The sequence below is a fragment of the Hippocampus comes genome, unplaced genomic scaffold, assembly GCF_001891065.2.
Source record: "Hippocampus comes isolate QL1 unplaced genomic scaffold, H_comes_QL1_v1.1 scaffold155, whole genome shotgun sequence".
NCBI classification, from domain to species: Eukaryota; Metazoa; Chordata; class Actinopteri; order Syngnathiformes; family Syngnathidae; genus Hippocampus; species Hippocampus comes.
Window position 1 is genome coordinate 1,989,202 of NW_017804967.1, and position 21,441 is coordinate 2,010,642.

A 21,441-nucleotide genomic window follows, 5' to 3' on the forward strand; every position below is an offset into this window, starting at 1 on the left:
AGTATAAATTGCAGGACCAGCCAAACTATGATGAAAGTTTGAGTTATATCCCCCAAAAATACGTGACCTGGTTCTTAATCATTGTGGAAGGAGCGACTCATGCCCAAGTGCAACAATCGAGTCCGTTCCCGCCTGGCAAAAATCAGGAAAATTGAAATGGCAAAAAAAAAAAACATTTCATACCATCTCCACAATTGAGTGCCGCATAGTTCTCAGTCTGTGTGAATGCTTACAGCAATTCAAACATGTATAATGTATTTCGAAACAAATCTGAATTCACTTTACAGGGGTTTTAACTGTAAGTCAGATGGGCTTAGTGGTGAATTTGAGATGCTTGGCTTCAGTCACATGCCCTCTATGGCCAAAAATGTTTCCAATGTGCCTATTTATGAGCAGGAGCAACATTCAGAATCTGAAAACCACCAGACCTCCAAATGTGCAAAGCCTCTCTCCATATTCGTCATTACCATGTTTGTTTATCCGCGCTTCATCCCTCAAAGGAACTACCCGGCCTTGTTAAAGAGAGAGAGGAAAACTTTAAAAGTGGAAATAAGGCATACATTTCAGGCGGGTCCCAGAACGATGCATGATACCGAGCTATTTCCATAATGGTAGCTTAACAGGCGCTAGCCAGCGGAGTGAGGGGCGCGCCGCCCTCATTAAGGCACTCGCTCAGGAACAGATTAGCGTGTCATTAACATACAAGGAGAAGAGGGGAAAATAACCGCTCTCCATTTCACAGTCTAAAAAGCTGGCACAGACAAGAGTTAGAGATAAGTGGTGGGGGAGTGATGGACTCATTCTCAGGGAAGATATAAAAAAAATTAAAAAAAAAAAAAAAAAACAGGCAGTGTAAAATTGGCACATAATTCATTCTGATTGTTTCAGTTCATAAATATGCTGGCCATACTTCCACCTCTGTCCGCCCTCATTTTGTATGCTCGTGCCTGTGTCCAGCTCTATCATTATCATTGGTTCCATCGGCTACACCGTGACTTTGTTGCAGCATTAAGTACAGACTGGCCTGTGATAGTTCTCTTGTGTTACACCTGCACCTACAAAATGGAACTACCCAACTCCCAGTTCGCCAGGGCAAAGAGGACAACCGCAGTTTTCTTGACAATATGTTCTATAATATCTATCTACTCGAAAATAAAAATATAGAAGCACAAAGCTCTACGCTCATTATCTTATCAAGTGCCTAATTAGGGAAATCACCTTGTTTATCAAATGATTGTCTTCATTTAAATACAAACATTGTCATTTTCGTGTCATTTCATTCAAGGCATGGCAGGAAGGTGATCTCCACTTAACCTCAAATAAAAGAGAAACTAATCTCACCCTCTTCATGAAATGACTCCCCATTGTATAATAAGACAATCAAAATTCTATAGCATCCGGCCTTACAATCTGTTCACTCTGTTCGCCTATTATCTTATATCGTTAGAAAAAGGATCACGGTAAATCATTCTTTATGCGACCATCTAAAAGTAACAAGCAGGTATCACACGATGCCATCGAAGTGAAGGGATGGTTCCACAAAGTTTGGCGGTGTCATTTACTCCACAATGCATCTCTCGGGGCTCTGCACGAAGCAATGACAAACACTTACATTTCATAGGAAGGACTATCTGTGTGAAGTGCGGCGTAATGATGCCACATGAACTCGAGAGTCTTTTTCAACTCCGGTTTGCTCACCTCAGACTACTCGAGCCTTTGATCTGAAGGAAAGAGGCCAGGTCAGACTTGGAATTGGGCGATGGAGACACAAATCATCAGTAATAAGCTGGACTTCAGTGAGGGTCTGTTTGCCCTAATTTTAGTCTCGACTAACTAGAATTCAGCTCATCAAACACCAGATTTACAAGTGGAAACACGCGACAGAGATGAGATGAGGACTTGCTAAGCAGGAGTGCGATCGTGAAGCAAAGCTACAGATGGGCTTCAATAACAAATGACCCGTACAGGAAGGTCCTTTGCTTGCAGGGAGAACAGAACACTGAACACCGAGTCGCAGAATAATGAGCTCCAACTGTGCTGTGAAGTTTCACGACATGTGAAAGCATCACCTCCGCTTAGCCTGCAGTCTGTCTCAGGTATCAGCCCTGGAGCTGCAAATTGAGATTAAAAACAGCGAGGCATGACATTTTTCATTGGAACTAAGTGTAATTAGTTTGTACTTTCACTTTGTCTCAGCCTACTAAAACCTTGGAAAATGTTTTATGTGCATATGTGCATAATGCGCAGGTCCAAAGGAAGCAGAGCAGGACAAAATAGTTGTGTTTTTTCTTCAGCATTTTCAAGTTCAACTAAATATTTATGTATATCACACTAGATGATTGTTTATTATAAAATGGAATAGCCGCCACTTTTATTTTGCTATAACGTATGAATCAACATCAATTTAGTTCCATCCAAAACAAAGTTGCATGACGAATAGATGTCAGGTTTATGCAGGAGCTAACCGCATGCCAAAAAGCAATACATTCCTAAAATTACATGCAGCCGCGCTGCGTGCCATCAGACACGAAATTCATCCCAGTGCAGCAGCCTAGATTCCGTTTGCCTCTTTCAACATCTCACTAACAATATGATAGCTTTGAGTGTACTTTATCTTTGATGCATGAAAAAGTAAACAAAGTGAGAGACAAGCGGGGGGAAGTAAAGGAGAAGCTTCAGGTGTCATCCATATTCCACTGCTATCCTGCAGTCTTTCATGACGGAATCCAAAACAAGCCCAGTGTGTCACGTCGTCACTGTTGGCCTCTAAACTGCCTCTCACCCAGAGCTTTCAGATATCCATCAGCCCTTGTTTTTAGAACCTGCACACCCTTCTCAATACGTAAACATACCACTACCCATCTGTCATACCCGGTGTCCATATTCAAACACCCCTGACACAAGGGCTACACTAAAACCGAGTTCGTATTTTGTTCATATCGTGCATATCTCTGAAAAATAGAAAAACAAAAGGCAATGCCAGCTTTCAGGAAATTTGGGATGTGGTCTTGCTTGGATGACTAATTCGCTACTTTCTGGAAAAAGCAATTCCAACCGAAAAAAAAAAGTATTTGCCAGCATTTCCACAAGGTTGGGCAAGATCAGATTAAATCACAAAGTAAAAGAAATCCGGAAAAGTTTTAGGTGCTTTTGGTGGATATGCAACTACACATTAATGTCACCTTGAACCGTATTAAAACCGTGATGGCTTCCGAGATTAAGCCCTACTCTCCGTCGAAGGCACAAGGAAGCTCAGTGAGGCCCAGAATAGGGAAATGCCGATGAAAGGTTTTCCCGTGTCTTAAGTCAAGGTTGTGTGCCGTGTCTCTCAAAAATTGATGAATTCTGTCGACTTAAGTGCCTCAGTGGAGATGCAATTCCATGTTGAACTTTGACATGAAACTGAGGAATTAAGTGAGGCGCCATTCCTTGAAGCCATACAGTGTTGCGAAGGCAAAGACATAAACGATATCCAGTGTGACAGGTTTAGGACGCAAAATTATCACTTCATGTTGGAGCCATCTAATTCGGAATATTCTAGAGCAGGGTGTTGGAGGAGGCAAAACATCTAAAAACACGCATGAAAGCGGCCCTCGAGGGCCGGAGTTTGAGAACCCTGTCGTAGAGTTTTGAAAGTGAGTGAGTAAAAAAGCCACCGGCAAGACGGAAACGTGCCTTTAGACAGGTTTAACTGAATTTCAATCCTCCCCGACAAAGATTAACCCTTAAAACCAGCTTGTGTATGTGCTTAATTGTCTTCCCTTTGAGGGCTTCCCCCATCCCAGCTGTGACTAAAAGGATTGTGAGGATTTTTAATGTAATGGCAAAAAAAAAAAAAAAAAAGGAAAAAGAAAGCGTTTACTTTGGAAGGACGCCCAACTGGCGGATGAGTTTTATTTTTAACCTCCTCATCAGCCCAACTATACCACCTTCCTCTAGTCCCTCCCACCCCCGACCTCTCTTTCTTTGTTCCGCTCTCCATGTGTCTTTTTAGCGGCTTCAGAGCCCGGGTGTCTTATCGAGGCTTCCCAGGTCCTACGGCATGGCTGCAGAAACAGCACACCGTAAACCCCGTTCGCTGCTATCAGCCCCGTGGCAGTCACAATGAGTCCGACGCGCAATTCCAAGCCGACTGAATCAAATGCCAGCGAACGCCGTGGCTCATAAGCCTCACGCAAAACTCTGCTTTATTTAGAGTGGAGTTGCTTTCCGACAAAGCTTCTGCTGGTATATAAACTGTGCTGAACAAACATAACTCCGAAATCCTTCCGCAAAATTGGCGCAGAGGATCAGGTTAAAACATTGAGATCGGGTCCAATTTACAAGCTGGCAGTTTTCCAAATGAGCACATTTGAATTGAACTGAATGAAGTATGACGCATGTTTCCAGTTGTTGTTTTCCTTTTGTTGTGGCAAAGGTTTCCTGACAAAAGTGCGATTTGCGCTCGTCACTTCAAGGCAGTTTATAATCTAGACTCTGCAATGAGTCACATCAGGAGAAAAAAAAATACGGGCTAGACACAGACAGAGGGCGAGACAAAGCGAGGGAGACAAAACATGCAAAGACACGCAGGCTGTTGACAACTTCAGGCGCTGTAGGTGTGATGACTCGATTGGCCATCTGCAGCACCACTATCGTTTTATCTCGGTCACCCAGGCAGCAAACATATATACAAGCAAACGATTTGGGGGGGAAAAAAAAATGTTTACCAAGTCCGAGTTATACTCGACAGTTGCTACCATTAAACGCTAATACTGACACGTGTGTTGAAGCTTGAGTCTTTCTGCTTTGAATTGCTGCTCGTCACTTTGAACTTCACGGAATGAAATGTTTATTATTCTTTTGACGTTCGTGTTGGGGCTGCTTCTCCTGTTCGTGATATTTATTCAGATTTGGATTCAGAACACATTCTATTCCTTTTCCTCCATGATCAAGACTCTCGAATGGCTTCTCTATTTCTTCTCGTGATTAAAACTTGAGAAAATGCCACGTGGAGTGCGACGACTGTTAAGTTCTCAAATTTCGATGCAAAAGTGCGAATGAAAGGATAGGTTTGAAATTACCTACAAGGATCCATGTTCATACATACTGGCTTGGGTGTTTCAAACAATTACACTACCTTACAAGGAGCTAAAGCCTCGGAAACATGAAGGAAAATAACGCCTACATGAACAAGTGGGATCTGACGCTTGTACCACCGAACAATAAGGATCATTTCTCCACACCCACCACCACTGGCGCACTCTGTCCAATCTGACAAGCTGTCATCTTAACGCCATTGTACTGTGTGTACTGCTTCCAAATGGGAAAATACACATCGGTTTGTGTCGAACTGAAAAGATCTATGGGAGCCTAATCGCTGCCAGTGGCCATCATTTGAACAAAAAACATTTGAATTGGATGCAAGAATGAGATGAGAGACTGAGGCAAGCATCTTCAAAAGTCTTTTCATGTCAAATGCATAATCCCCGCCTCCCCCAAAAAAAAAACAAAACGCAAAAGCAATGGCCTGTTTGTGGGCCGAGATATCAATTTTATTTGGTTATCAACAGCACACTGTTTAAAATGAAAATGAATACAACCTTCAAGGAGTCGAGACAGTGCTAAGTCACCGCTGGGGGGCTATTTAGAGGGCAGCCCGATGCACTTTTTACAAGGCATATTTGTGCGCGTGTGCGTGTGTGTGTGTGTGTGTGTGTGTGTGTGTGTGTGTGTGTGTGTGTGCGTGCGTGCGCGTGCGTGCGAGGAGCATCATTAGAGGAAGGTCAACGAGACTTTATCAACACACCTTCATAAATAATTTACAACTACACAGGAATTAGACTTTGTAATTAAATCGCTCCATGGAGCTGTGGGTGTATTTGCATGTTTGTACCTGTGCGCATCACGCGCTTGTGTGTGTCGACAAGCGTGAGCATTTGTATAATCGCTAATTAGCACCAAAAGAAGAACTGCGGCGATTCCAGTGTTGCATTATGCAGAGTCGGGGATGGCAGAAGGCAGTATGGGGGCTGCTCAAACTCCCTCGGTTAGTTTGGATGGTGATGTGTGGACCGCGCGGGCACCAACTAAAACCGGTGCGGGGAAACAGGAAGTAAAGAACAGATTCACTGATGTCACGGGTTTACGTGATGTCGCCAGAAAGCGCCATTTCGTGGGTCCAGCTATGGCGTCCACTCGTCTCAGTCATTCGTCTCATCTTGTAAGACTTATGTTTACTTAATATGTTACGTTGTCAACGTAATTTATCCCGGTTACATTATAGTAAAATGCATTTTAACAACCTTCCAATAATTCAGTAAAATGGATAGAACACACGAGGGTTTATATCGTCGGTTGGAAATCTTTTTTTTTTGATCTATGTGTTCCTTTGTTCGTTCACGCTAGTGGTGTCTGACGACAGGTATTCCGAAGAAGCTTCTTTTCACGTACGTGTTCGCCCTGTTGTTGCAAACGCGAATGGTGCGTTCGTTTACCATTGCGAAGCCGTTCCGGAAATGAATGAATGAATCGATAAATAAATAAAAGCAACTTTATACAAACAAGCAATCTCCTCAGCGTTCGTGTTTGCACACTGGCCCGCGAGTGTTTGTTAGCACCAAAGTATGGCCGCGGGGATCGATTGGCGAGGTTCTGCAACGTCATGTGGAAACTATATAGAGGAGGAATATAATAGAAGACATCAAGAATGTGCTTGTGCATGCGGATATCGAATTTGTGTGCCTGACACAAGACAGCTGTGGCAACTCTTCCTCCATGTCAGACGAGCCACATTTCACACTGCCGTTTCCAATCAATGGCCTAACCTCAAACAGCACGTGGCATTTGGCCCCTCCGCTAATGACATTTCGGCGTCACCAAGAGGGACCTGAGTGTCACTCCAATTAGAAGAAACGCGCCTTTGTAGAGGAAGCTGCTACTGACAAACCTTTACTCCACCCTGCAAATTTGGTGATGAATTATTGAAAAGGGCAAACGCCTGAGCACCTTGATGAGGCTGGCACGTTTGGCTGTCTGAATGGCTGAAATGAGACAGCCACAAGAAAGAATTTGGGGCGTTTAAGGGCGATGCTATCTCAGCAACTCAGAGCACAGCTGATCCTGAAGCTCCAGCGGCGCGCAAAGTGCAGTGGTTGCCTGGGGCGAGTGCATGAGTATGATGCCGCCTATAAAAAAAATTCTGGCAACGGCAGGGTTAAACAATGACTTTGAAACTTACTGTTGATATCTACCTGTTGTCTGGTAGTCATGCGGATGCCCCGAGGAATACCTGGGGCGCTCATGGATAGGTCACTCCTCATGTTCACGCATGACCAAGTGAGCAAAAGAAGTTCAGATACGTTGATAGTAAGGGTGGTAATTCATTTCCTGCAAAAGTTACGGTTTTAGATATTGGCAGCTGCCACAAGATTAGGAACGACAGCTTAATCTACGGTGATTCAAAAGAAGAGTTTGTCCTTTACAAATGCTCAGCATTTGCTGAGCCACACAATAAGAATATTTTACATGAAAACCTCCGAGGCCGTGTCATCCACTACTGAGCATGACCGGTACTATTTTTTTTTTTTTTTAATAAAGCGAGCCTTTTTGATTTCGATTTTTGAATGAGTAAAATAAATCTGAAAAGTAGGACTGCACTGACTCCACATGCAACAGACTATTCTGCTCATCTTGTGCGCCAGAATGAGGTCTCATCATTTTTTTTTTTTAATGATTGATATATAAGTGCAAAGATCATTTGGGATATTATATAACTCATTGTTTGACCTCAAATGACCTACCAAAAAGTGAATGGACAGCTAAATGGGCATCAATCAGAACGGAATGAAGCCATTGCAATGTGCGCATATGGCACACAAGCAGCTCACGTGTACATCAGCCATCTCTGAGCGTTGATTGAAGCTGATTATGACAGAATAGTGGCACTGGTTCCCCCTCTGTCAAGCTCCCGGGACCCGTGACCCAACTTTTCAGTGTTTTGCAGTTTAAAAGGCCAAAATCATCAAACGAGTGACAGTCACTTTGACAGGCACTCACCTTGCGATTTAGCACTCTCACTCTATTATTTATAGCAGACAAGAAAACTTTTTCAAAAGATTACAGACCCCCAAAAAAAATTTAGTTTCCTGATGACGTGATGGCGAGATTGATGCTGATGGAAAACGACTACGTTCAGGGAATGAATATGAAATGTGATGCAGAAATCAACTGCCGTGACATTTTTAGGAAGGCAATGAAGCGCATATAATAGCTTGTGCAGTTGTCGGTGTTTTTACAGTATAAATAATTACAGCTGCTAAAAGCGTTGAATGGGCCTTTGCATTCCACACCTGTCAGGGGGATGCTACGAAACCAATCTTCGAGCATGAGACTGTGACCCCTTCGCCAGAATGATTTTTCTTAGGACAACAAAAGTTTCTCATTGGACAACAGCCAGAGTCAAACTGGATAAGACAAATGTGAAGCTTTAGAGCAGAAGTAGTTTGACCTTGAAAAATCAATAATCAATATATTTTAACATATTTACTCCCCCCAAAAATCATGTTGAATAAAAAATTAAAAAAAAGAAAATATTCTATATATAAAGACACAAATTTCATCTTATAAAATATGTATGTTCAGCAATAAAAGCTAAGTGATCAATGACACGACATGTTTTTTCACTCGCACTATACGATGAAAGGAAGTGATCATGCTTGCCGTTTTTCCTCGCATATGGTATAGACTCGATGCACACACAATTCGTCATCCAAATAGCAGCAAGTCAGCCTACAAAGAGAACACATGACCAAGGTTCTACGTGTACTTGCGGATGTGATGGAAAACGGGAGGCCAGTGTGAGCTTGCAAGCTTCCACGTTTCAAAATGTCAGGGAGATGTGTGCGCGTGTGGAGATGTGTGTCTCTTCAAGGTCTTCACATTTGGCAGAGCTATTTTGACAGCGCAGAAGTCAAGACAGCTCTCAGAAACAGCTCATGCGAGAGCTCAAAGTGGTGGAATAACCCAGTGATACTTTTGTCCTCAATGAAATCACATCGCGGACTATGAGGCGCAAATGTTCAAATGAATTGACAGGCAAGGCCAAAATGACAAGAAACTTAAGGAACTTCTCGCATTGCCAAACTTGTGTTTCTTGTCAAACTGAAGCCAGAAGAAACGACAAGAAAGACGGATCCTTTCCTTCCTCCCGTGCATGCATGTGAAGCCATCTCTCATCCCCTGCGTGCTGTTTTGACCAAACACATCGACGCCTCGGATAATCTCCACCTGGCCTGCCTCACCATCAGAGTCTGCTGCACCTGCTCAGAGGAAGCATCGATTCTGGCTTTGAAACTAGGAGCTTTGATGTGGAAAAACTCTGTGCTCCTCAAATGTCTACCTTCTTCTATTTTGTTAGAACTCCATCTTTACCAGGAGCCCCTGCTGGAAACTCAGCTTGAAAAACCGATCTGCACCCACGTAGTGACCTCGCTTTGACACGCAAACTTTGCGTTCACTGTGTCATGCCCGTCAAATATTTACACTACATGACTTTTGGGCTTTTTTGCCCTTGTTTTTACAATTGTATATGTTCCATGTTACTGGTCTAATTTTGATTCCAATCATTTTCCAATATACAATCAAGAAAATACAATTAAGGTGAACCATCGTCATTCATGCTGGAGAGGGACCAAGCCCTGCCTCAAATCCGCAAATAATTGGCAACAGATTTATGATTGCTTAGATGTCAGATAATTGCGCCAAAGCACTTAAAATGGGGAAGATCTTAAATGAAAAACACACTGGTATTCCATTTGGATTTTTTTTTCTTCAACATAGAGCATATTAAGCGCAATGCATCAACACCCTGCATCTAGAATGTACACAAACATGGATCCACGTTACATAACTTCATTATTCACCACAAACAAACCACCTACACATGAAGGTCATCAATACTATCAGTGAGCATATTAGGCTGCACAGCTAATGACCATATTGGGGTTTAATATGGTAAAAAGTGCAAACTCTGCACCTTGTTTAGAGGACTAAGAAAGAATCTGCATATTGACACCGAAGTGGTACTGCTTTCAACGAGAGCCTCCTTCACAGACCTAATAAATACTCCTCTTCTTCTCAACACTAATTTAACACAAAACAGCAGCAAAAAACAAAGCAACAGACAAGCAGATGTAATACTTGATAGGCAAGAGAGCGAGCGGTTCATCTTTTTGGGTTCAATGCCAGAAGAAAACCAAAGAAAAAGTACAATGCAAAGAATTCATCCTTTGGTTGTTTTGATGACGAGTGTGGTTTTGTGAACGCTGAGAGGCCACAAAATGTTAGTCAAATTCCGCAAGAATTTTGTATAACCTGAGATGCATTCAAATTGAAATGGCTCCCTCTCTTTTGTGACAGTGACATGCATTAACATTACAGAAAGGTCTCAAAATATATTTGCATAATTTGCACGTCATATTACTTGTATTATATTATCGTCTGTTACTTCCAACATTTATATGAAGAGTTTTGTCAGTAGTGCACAGCCACCTGGTTTTCCTTTCTCTCTACTAACATGACGGTGATGGAAGCGATAAGGACCGTGTCTATTATTAGCAAAGTAATAGAAGGCTGCGGTTGTATGGGATGTGACAATGGAGATGATAACAAAAGTGCTTATTCCTCCGTTCCTTTATCATTACGGAATCAGAGGCCGCGCAGAAGTCGGTCGAGACCCCCGGCTAATGGGCTGGGAATATTACTTCTGCCATGGTGAGCAGCACCCGCCATTACTCAATTTGTCCAGACATTAAAAGGAGCATCATTACATTTAAGAAAGTACCTACGGTGTCGCTGCACGACCGACGTCCAGTCAGAGAGGTGCGGCGAGAATGAATCATATGTTATCGACGAGCAGATGCTATTTTGTAGTCACTTTTATCACGGTTTGGGCAAGGTGGAAAGCAAAACATATGACGCGCACTTATCAGAAAAGGCAGATGGGCGATTTTCCTGCTTGCCTTCTCATCATCACCTCCGAACCATTATCTTTGAACAGGCTCCAGATTTAACACCCGGGGGGACATTATGGGATGGAGGTGCAGCCTTCAGGCCTCTTTAAGCTGTCACTTTTATGATGCTGTTTTTTTAACTGCAGTAGTACTGCTGACACATGACAATACCTGCAGTGGTGGAAGAGAAATGAAGTACGGGACAAATATTTTGTGACTGTACTTGATGTTTACTGAGGTACTTATTTTTCTGATGACTATTTATTTTTCCTCCATACGTTTGAGATCAGATGGTTGTATTTTCTACTCCTTTTTTTTTGGACAAAATAGGCGTGTTACTTTTTTCGACCTGCACAGATGATGACAAATGACAAAAAAAGGCGATTAAGATCTTGACTGATTGAGATCCTGGGGATATATAAGGTGTAAAAAAATGAAGATGGAGGGAAGTGAACCTGGGGGCATTAACGATAAAGACGCAACAGATTCAGAGAGACAAGATATTGCCCATCCGTGTGTGTGTTATAGACCTCAAAACGCTTGTCATCAACTGCTGTTGACGCCCTTGGCCGACCTGTTCGATGTCTGCTGCTCAGTAGATCAATCGTTTCTTTGTTTTTGAGGATATTCCAAATTGTTATCTTGCCTATACTGAATTTCTGTGCAATAGTTCTAATGGATGTCAAAACCAAACTGTCTAATGTTGAAACAATCAATATAAAGGGAACACCTGAGCAACTAGAAACATCTCTGTCACGTTCCAATATTTTTGCTCACTTGAAAGCGGGTGGTTGCAAACAAAAGATGCTCCATCCTGAGTTGACGTCGATATACATACATGCCATGAAAAAAAAGGGAGTTCTGAACTTTGGTTGTGCCCTTCCAATACTTTTCCAGAGGGACTGAAAATCACTGTTTGTTTAAACCGTCACTATGATTTGACAGCGGGAATTTCACATTCAGAACTAATTTGAATGGCTTAGAACGACTTTTCAAATGAAGTCAATGCATACATACAGAAATGAATACAACGGGAGGTGACCTGTTCATGATCTGGATTCTTGGTGACAGTGTTCGACATTTTGCGGGCATGTCCAAGTGTTTTGCCCTGCTTGCATGTGTAATATTGAAGCAGCTTCCTGTATCCATAATTGATAGCACAGACTTTAGACAAAGAACAATGGAGTGTTCGGCTCCTATCTAACACAAAGGAACTGATACAGGTCCCAAAGCTTCAGACAAAATATAGTCGTGGCGCGAGCGGCTGGGAATTATCAGAGACTTTGATGCTACAAACGAGAAAACGGACTGACAGGCGGGCTGACAACCACATGACGAGCAAGCAAGATTTTCCTCTCTGTCTTGATGGGTTTCCTCTGACCCACATTATAAGGAAACAGACGGGCTGACATGTAAACAGGCTTGAAAATACCTCAACATTTGTACCTGTTGCCCGTCGGATTTTTGTCATCCTAGAGCATCGACAAAGGGGAATTAAATTATTCTTCATGCGTTGTGTTCCTGCAATGAAAATGTGATGCTTAACCGCTGCACGTGGGGGTATTGGATTGCAGTGGGCACATGCTCTGCACATTGAGACGTTATGATTGTTTCACAGGGCCCGCTGTACTGTGAAAAGGCTCCTTGGAGCCTCGGTTTCAACATTATTCCAATTAATTAATGTGTCCTAATTAAAATACCATTTATAGTTAATGGAAAATGGCAACGTGACACAAACAACGATTGTCATGGGCTTTATCCCTCAGTGCGACGCCTGCGGCAACTGTTACACAGAAAAAGGGATTCAAAAGTTTGCTGGATTTGTTTAGCCAGTTTGAGATCACTCAAATGGAAATCGCATACATTGATAAACAAAACTCCATGTTGCTTACACGCACACTTTTTAAGACTTTTCCAACAAGCTGACTGTTGACCAGTCCAGTGTATGCGCCTCTTCTTGCCAAAAGTCAGCTGGAACAGGCTCCAGCTCGCCAGCTACCCAAATGGTGACAAGCGGTAGGAAAAAAAATGCATTGATGGATTTTACAGTGCTATATTTATTTTCACACATGTATTATGATAAAGGATCTTAAAGTGGTCAAACTTTTTCAATACATTTTCTAGAAAAATGTAATGGCAATTTGACACTTTACCGGTAATTAATCTTCGATTTTTTTTGTTTTATGGGAAAATTGGCTTTAAAATACGAACAAATTAGAGGTTGGCAGAAGTAACTCTCCGTTCAGGTGATCAGAATCCATTTTAAATTATTACGATGTCATATATTATTAAAAACGTTTCCCACTGAGGAACGAATAAAGGTTATTTTATCGTATCTTATCTTGAGTCGCAACTGAACCTTAAAAGATATTTTTAAAATAATTGCTATTGCAGAGATGGCAAACTAATGGCAGCTTGGAGGGTCCTTTCAGTTTCATAAGAGGAGCATACAATATAAATATTCATATGACACGGGCATGCATTTTTCATTCATCCTTTTCCACTAAGGTAGTAATCATCAAAAGCGAGTGCTCCAAAGGAAAAGGGAAGGCAGGGTGCAAAACTGAAAATAATTCCTTAGAATGGACAATTCAGCTTTGAAGCGTCGCCACAGCAACATCGACAGCAAGTCAGATGCCCGGCAGACTTGAGTGCTGTAAATAAGGGCTGAGGCAAGATCGTAACCTATCACACAAAGAAATCTCTTGCACGGGTTATCATGTGATGTTTCAAAATTGCCTCTTTCGCACTTTTGACAAAGAACAGGAAAAAAAAGAACACAATGAAGACCACGTCATGATCAAAAAACAACGACGGAAAGAAAAAGACAAGTGATTGATGGGTGGAGCCGGTCTGCGAAATGTCCGTAAATAGCCTTGTGTTTTCACATTGTTTGTTCACACCTAACACACTACCTAGACGGACGGTGGAGACACTGAGGTGAGACAAATCACATTAAGCCCCCCAAAAAAAATGCAAATTTATTACAGTAATTGGAGCAACAAGAATCATGTGACTCTTGTTCAAAGCCCCTAAAGCTGATCCTTTTATTCCTTGATATAATGTAATTAGTGCACAAACAAAAGCTGCTTCTCGATGACCACCATGAATCCTTTCCTATTTTCTAATTTACTCTATTCACAACGCTTGTACCTCAAATTATCTTTCCCTGTTGATATGAATGGACAAGTTATTAATCTGTTCCAGCTGCCCCAAAAAAATACCAACAAAGAGGGTCCTGATAAACGTGACAGTTCATCCTGGATATTTTGGTACCCTTTACAGTGAAAATGTCAAAATATGTGTTCTAAACTGAGCTGAACTACATGGTCGAAATATGCTGCTGATTTCCAACTAACTTCAATGTATACTGTTGGCGCAACGCAGATCTCAGACATAGCGACAGATGAAACGAACAAGATCCGCCACAACTTTGTAGAAGTTCCTAAAAACACCACATTGACCTCTGCATCCCATTTGCCCAATGCGACTAAGAAGCAGTGTGAAAAAACATTCATTTTATTAACGTGAGTCAGGTGTCTTCAAGAAGGCCAAAGTCAGCCAACAATTTGTAGCGCGAGCCCGAAAAAGCACGCCGTGCCAGGTTCTCACATAAGTGGCACTCGAGACCTTCAGTGAAGGCTCGCATCTTGAAACAGAATGTATTTCAAATATATTGGCTTGGCGCATGGTTGGAGTGGGCTGAGATGGAGGGTGTCCTGGGCAACTGTGATGTGAGTGCATGCAAAGACATTGTTGCCGCCCCAAACGAGTAACGGCTGCTATTCAAAAACTAAGGCCCGATTCTTTCCCAGTATGAGGCAAAGCTAGAACATCGCCAAGGCAGCCGGCCTATGCCCCCAAGGTATGTAGACATTGGCGCTCCCATACATAAGGAAGGAGTGGGAAGAATTTTAGGCTACATGCAGGAGGGGGTTGAGGAGGAGGCGGAGGAGGAGAAGCGCCCGCCTCCAGAGGCCTGTCGACATTTCATCACATTCTAATTTCTGCACCATTTTGTCCGTGCGTGAGATTTTAATATTGTATTCTATTCTATTTTTTTTTTTGGGGAGGGGGGCGGGGGGGGGGAGATGAAACTAGACTAAACCTGCCAGGTCATGGACAGAGCATAATCCAAACAAATCATATATCGTCTCTGCTCATGATGGTTTTCTCCAGGTACTCCTTCCACAGCCCGAAAAAAATGCTTCTTTGGCAGAGTCTATTTCCTATACTGCAGGTGCGAATAGGAACGTGTATGGTTGTCCCCTCCTCTCATACAAAGATAGCTGCAGCTCACCTCCGACCTGAAGTGGCATGGGCCCTCACCTTCAGGGCCACCATAGTTAGAATACATGATGTGAGGTAAGACAAGTTGTCGAGTCTGATGCGTATACAACACATTTGGATGTAATGTCCAACCAAAAAAAGTATCAAATGGTTGAAAAGAAGTTCACGGAGGCACTCAGGGAGAGAAGGCTCGTGACTTTGACCTCAAAAGAAGTGAAAGCCCCCCAACTCAATTATTTTATCTCGTCCCAACACAAATGAAAAACTGATTTGATGGATATGTCGTGAAATATTGAGATAAAGTAAACTTATGCTCAAGATGTATCTTGCTGTACTTATTTGCAATCTCATTTTTTATATGTGCCATTAGGGGGTAAAAAATGCAGCCTTTAATTCCTGTGACGCCATCCGACTATCCAGCTTTCAATGAATGGATTTGATTCTTGATTTGGCTCCATGCCTCCGCAATCAGAACGCCTTGTTTCAGAGCTGCACCTGGTTTCTCAGCGCTGCATAGTTCAGCCGAGAGCTGGGCTGCCTCTCAAAAATAAACGCCAATGAAAGAGGGTGTGCGAGGGGGGTTAGGGGCACACGTTCACATTAGAAAAATGGAGTCTTAAGCACTCTCTTATCATCGCTACCGGCTAAACGACACCCCGTTTTAAGGGATTAATGATTACTTGACAAAGTGGGTGTAGACAAAAAAGGCTGGGTAGAAAACCTCTGCAGTGAGAATTTAAGAGAAACGTTCAATCAATGAGATTTAAATGGAGCTGGCTTTGCGGGTTTGATGGTGTTCCTACGTGGGTGTCAAGCGTTGTGCGGTGGATGTACTAAACAACATCCAAACATCCCCAAATCCCCAAGGCGCCTTTGGAGGGGCCAAGGAATCTGCAAAAGGAACTGGCTGGTGAAAACATGAGTGGAGTTTAGAGAGGCCTGAAGGAAGGGGAGAGATATATAGGATATGTATTCGGGAGAGAGAATCAATGGGTTCCCCCTCCTTTGCAAAGAGAAGCCATGACATCATCGCATGGCAAAGAGCGAGGACCTGGGTGACAAGGAGTGCGGCGAGAGGGAGTCCACAGTCCCCCATTCTGCTCTCGGGGCCCATCCGTTTGGAGAGGATAAGAGCCCAACAATGAGCTCCCAATGAATGGGATCCCAAATCCCACAGGAGGAAAAACAAATCACCAGTGGGAAACCGATGAAGAAAGAGACAGAGAAGGGAGAGACCCTTGAGGAAAAGAAAAAAAAAAAAGGGCGCACAAAGCAACAAAGCATTTTGGGACATGTAAAGCAAGACAAGTAGAAGTTAAAACAAAGCAGCCTTTGTCCCTCCTGGCTGGTGGGCGGCGCGGTGCGAAGGATTTTGAAAGTGGCAGCATTTCCATCGCAGCTCTCCGATATATTGATCGGGCCATGTAATCCCATGAATAAGAATGTAAAGCCCGGATCTCCTCGGGAAGCCTTGTTTATCGGGACTACATGCGCGTGTGGGAGGCACAAGCTTGGCTTTACGTAAGTTCAAAACGCAGCACGCAACCCGATGAGAGAGACGCGAGACAGCCCCCGGATGCTCAGGAAGGCTGTGATGACATCACCCCTCTCACAAAAGTCAAAATGGAATATTTAATTGCAGCCCACATGACAAAGTGCGAAAGAAACTTCAGCCTCGGTACGTGTGCGTGGCGCACGTTTTGTGTGTGTAATCTCAAACAAAAAGCATCCACTCTTGATTGCAGTACGCCAGAACAAAAAAAAATAATTTTCAATCACAAGAAGAAAACAGTCTTTCATGTCTGATGTTTTGAGAGGGGAAAAAAAAAAAAAAAGCTGTACTCTTCAAACTCAAATTGGTGGGCTTACACTGCAGTCGTCAACTGGGGACAACTTCACACACAACTTTGAAATGAGAAATACCAAAAAAGAAGGATCAAAGGAAACGTTCACTCATGACTAAACCAAAAACACAGGAAACGAATACTTGCTTTGTGATTTATTTTGAGGCTAGAATTAAAAAAAGAAGTTGAAGGCTAGAATAATGCCAATGTGAATGAGTCAACAGAGACCACTCAAGTCTGATCTACGAGAAATAAAATCCATTCAAAAGTGATGAATGTATGAATGAGCGCAATTAACCGTGAGAGTCGCTATTATTGTACCCTTGCATTCGTTTCAAGAAACATTCAGCTGGGGTGACTTCCAACGACACAATTTACGCCTTCCATTCTTTTCATGAACAAGAGAAGGGACATGTTGCTCACATCATAAAGGGGACTTAGGGAATTCATAATTATTCTTCCGACAAATTAATTGGCTTTTTGGGAGGCCTCAGCATGCCCAAAAATTGTATCCTTCCAGGTTCATGACCCTGCAAAACTCACTCACTAGCACCAACTGGAAAGTTGGAAAAATCAACATGAAATTGGGTGGACGCCCATCATGACAGAACACACAAAAAAGTCCCAAGGAGCCATGCCTGAAATGCAGCCATGGTTTGAAGTAGCCGATTCCAAGGCTTGTACTGACAAACTGCGACGAGGGAATTTGGAAGTAACTATCCTACAACAGATGGGTGGAGCTAAAATGAGATGCATTTGGGCCTACGGCATTTAATGAACATGGTGTCAAAGTTGTCATCGTTTTCAGTTGTGGCAATTAAAAACCAGGGTGCAAAAAATGAAAATAAAAAATGGAAATCGCAGTACAGCATAAAGCAAACATCTACACAGAGAAAACCAATCGTGTTCACGTGTTTTTTTCCCCCCCAGTCTTAATCCATAATCTCATCGTTGTTATGTGTTTTTTCTCAGCCATTCCAAGCAGCATTCAAGCGCATTAATGTGAAATAAAGGGGAAAAATATACACGTTTGTGAAATGATACACACGCTAGTAACCAGATAGTGGGCACTTAATGCGTGTTTTGGTTCTTCTAACTTCCTCTAAACCACAGCACGCAGCACAGCGAGATTGCAAATTTGAGTTTCAAGGCACATATAAAGACAGACGGTTGATGGATTTGTTTTGACAAATGGGAAAAAGTCCCCGACAGCCATTGTTAGCAAGGGTTCATATTAAAATTCAGTGCTGCCTTAACTTACTACATCAGGCCCACGAAATGCAAAAGAAGCCCACACAAAACCTCCCCCATATTTCACCTTCTTTTCCATCCTCTGTCAGTTTTTTTTGTTTTTTAACTGCATGGTGATGTTTCACCGCGTCTCCATGTGGTTTTCTTATTCTTCGCCAATTCCAGACAACTTGACTGGCTTTTTCTGGAAAAGCTGCTTCTCTGTCAAAATAACAATTCAAGCTTCAATGCAACAGGTATGGCACCTGTGATGACGGGGAGGCTGCACTCTCGGGTATTGGATGCATGCAATATGTTGGGTTTTTTTCATTGCACATTTCATGTTTTGTTCACCTCCCGTTTATTATGAATACTGACAGTGGTTATCTTATACACTTTTACACGTACTTGTATAATTGTATGGAAGTTTGGAATATTAAAATACTACTACAAGAAAGAGTTTTATGATGGCATTGCTTAATTAGCGTTATTTCTTTTAGGATAAAAATGGTTTCCCATATACTGAAAGGGAGTCCATTAAATCCTCGCCCCTAAATTCTCTGTGCGATGTGCAGCTGTTCTGGATGTCTTATACTGTTTGGTGAAGGAGAACTAAAGCACCTGGCATTTCTCCTCCTCCCTTCCTGGTTCTCCTCAGGGAGAGCGCTAATGAAGCAAGTGACTGGTCAGATGGCAGCCCCTCCAAACTTTCTCCGCACCAAACAATCAATACCGCACAGGCCGACGGTATTTTACTCCCTCTTGTCCTATTTGTCTTCCCTGCGCTGTTCCTCAATGTTCACCACTCTCTGCCAGGGTTAAAGCTGCTATTAAAGTACTATTTTATATCCACTTCCTCTTGTTTTGCAGTCTTCACTTTATTAGTGATAGCAGAGAGTTCAATTAGTGTATACTACTCAAAAGAGCGAATTTTAAATGGCTTCTCAAGAAAGACTTAAAAACAGACAATAATTGAATGGGTGTTCCTCCCAGCATGCTTTAACAACTGTGAGACAACAGCACCCTCTGCAGAAGTAAGAAGGAAAATCTCCGGTGTTATTTTTCTTTTTTTTTTTTTTTGTTGAGCCCTCTTCGCTTTAAATGAGCAGTTTTTGAGCCCCCAGCTATCTCCTCCCACAAGGGGAGTTGTGTAAGTGGATTTAAATAAATTAATGCTTTCTTTACTAGCCTCGAGTAAACACGAAAATCCTGCTTCTCTCGCATCCATAAAGACACTGCAAAACCTATATTTTTTCTCCCCCCCCCCCATATCATGCGCCTATAGGCCCATATTCAAAGATAGCCCACTTAATTCCATGGTTAATCTGAGCCGGCATTCTCTATGGGAAGATAAGGGAGGATGAGACACTTGACGAGTAAGCTGAAACAAGATAGTACAGGGAAACTAAATTGCTTTAGCTTGCATTTTGAGAAAAAAAAAAAAAAAAGCTAACAGAAGAAGGTGCTCTACAGTTCAGTAAATAGACACATGGCAATTTGCTGAAATAGAGTAGATGAAGTCCTGCTATACAGTAGGAAAAAAAAGATACTGTATGAGCAGCACGGCGGTTGAGTGCTCAGCTCGTAGGCTTCACAGTGCTGAGACGTAAGCCGATTTTTAAAAAGTAGCTTTTCTAAAATAAAGTACGACTGAATAGTTGGGAATCATTAGGAATTAGACATTATCGCGCAAATAAAACACATGACCAATTCTACTTGGGAAATACAAGGCCTCTATTTCAGTACGATTTGAAACACGTGGCCGTGGAGGTTTCAGATAACAAGCTCCCCGACCTCGGACCTTTACGCAGGGTTACTCTGAAACCAGATGTCTATCTACTGATGGTTCAAAACAAACACCAGAGGGATTAACAACTATTAGCCAAGTAGGAGGGGCGGATGGGTGAAGCGGAGGGATAATGGAAAGTGATGGATGATGTCGTCTTGGTACTTGGTGTGCTTTCCCACCTGAGAGTCTTCATTGCGGAGGCCTAGTTGGAGCACAGCACTGGGGGACTTGAGTTCAAAATGTCAGTCAGATCAACAAATTAACGCAGGCTGTATGTTTCAGCAATATGGGAAGAAGCCGGAGTAATTGGACACTATAAATAACCCACAAAAGCAGGCAAGAACATACAAACTGTACACACTGAAGCTGCAAGCCAACATTTGAAACCAGAACCTGTGAAGCTAACTCCTAGTTTAATGTGCTGCCTTCAATCAGTAACATTTAATGGACATTGTAGAACAATTACGGCCATTTAAAGGCTGAGTAAGTTTTAATTCCTCACACGTCTTTAATCAATCAAACAATCATGAATACACGCGCGTAAAATGTTGCTTCTGCTCTGACATGAGTTGTAATTCAAGTTGGGCCTCGTGGACTTAAAACTCAGTGTTGCGCATCTTCCGTCTCCTTCTCACTCCTCACGTAGCACCGTGATAAATCCACAGGACTTAGTCAAAGCAACTTTATGACGCAGTGAGAGGTGCTCATGATAAACCGTGTGTGACTTATTGGTTGTGGGTGCGTGTGCAGCATCACAGGATCGGCGCGAAGTGGGAAAGAGCTTCGGTTCGCACATTATTCACGTCGGGAACAAGATTCACATTAGCGTGAGTGATCGTCTTAAGTGATAACTTTCCATGCCAACGTGGTGTATATAGATCCTCAAGTCGACTTCAAAATAAATGTAGTGAAGTGAACATGAGCGAAGGTCTGAATTCTAAGACGTGGGGTTGTAAATAAACATAAGGCAATTGCAGAGAGAGCAAAGTAATATATTTGTGCATGTCGGTGTTGTTTATGAACCACAACACGCATGCATGTAACAGGCTGTAACAGGCTCTCCTTTATTTTTACTTATTATTTTGCTAACAGAAAAAAAAAACAAGGTCAGATTCGGAAGCAACACGAAAAATCATTGAAAAAGGTTTATTTGCATTGCAAATAAACCTGGTGTCTCTAAGTCCAGACATTTGGATTTGTTCCATAACCACGCTCATAACTCAAAACACTCATATCACAAATCATCGTTCACCATTGAATTCCAGCCCTACAGTGTTATAATTTTTGTGTGCTTCTC

General features: G+C 42.4%; 1 protein-coding gene across 2 annotated transcripts in view; it reads right to left on the minus strand.

Moving 5' to 3' along the window:
* Window positions 1-21,441, minus strand: part of commd10 (COMM domain containing 10) — a 43,407-nt gene that overhangs the window by 13,953 nt on the left and 8,013 nt on the right. For both annotated transcript variants that reach the window (XM_019887726.1, XM_019887720.1), the window contains exon 6: window positions 20,324-20,372. In XM_019887726.1, the coding sequence (XP_019743285.1) occupies window positions 20,324-20,372 (49 nt within the window). The remainder of the gene's footprint in view (window positions 1-20,323; window positions 20,373-21,441) is intronic.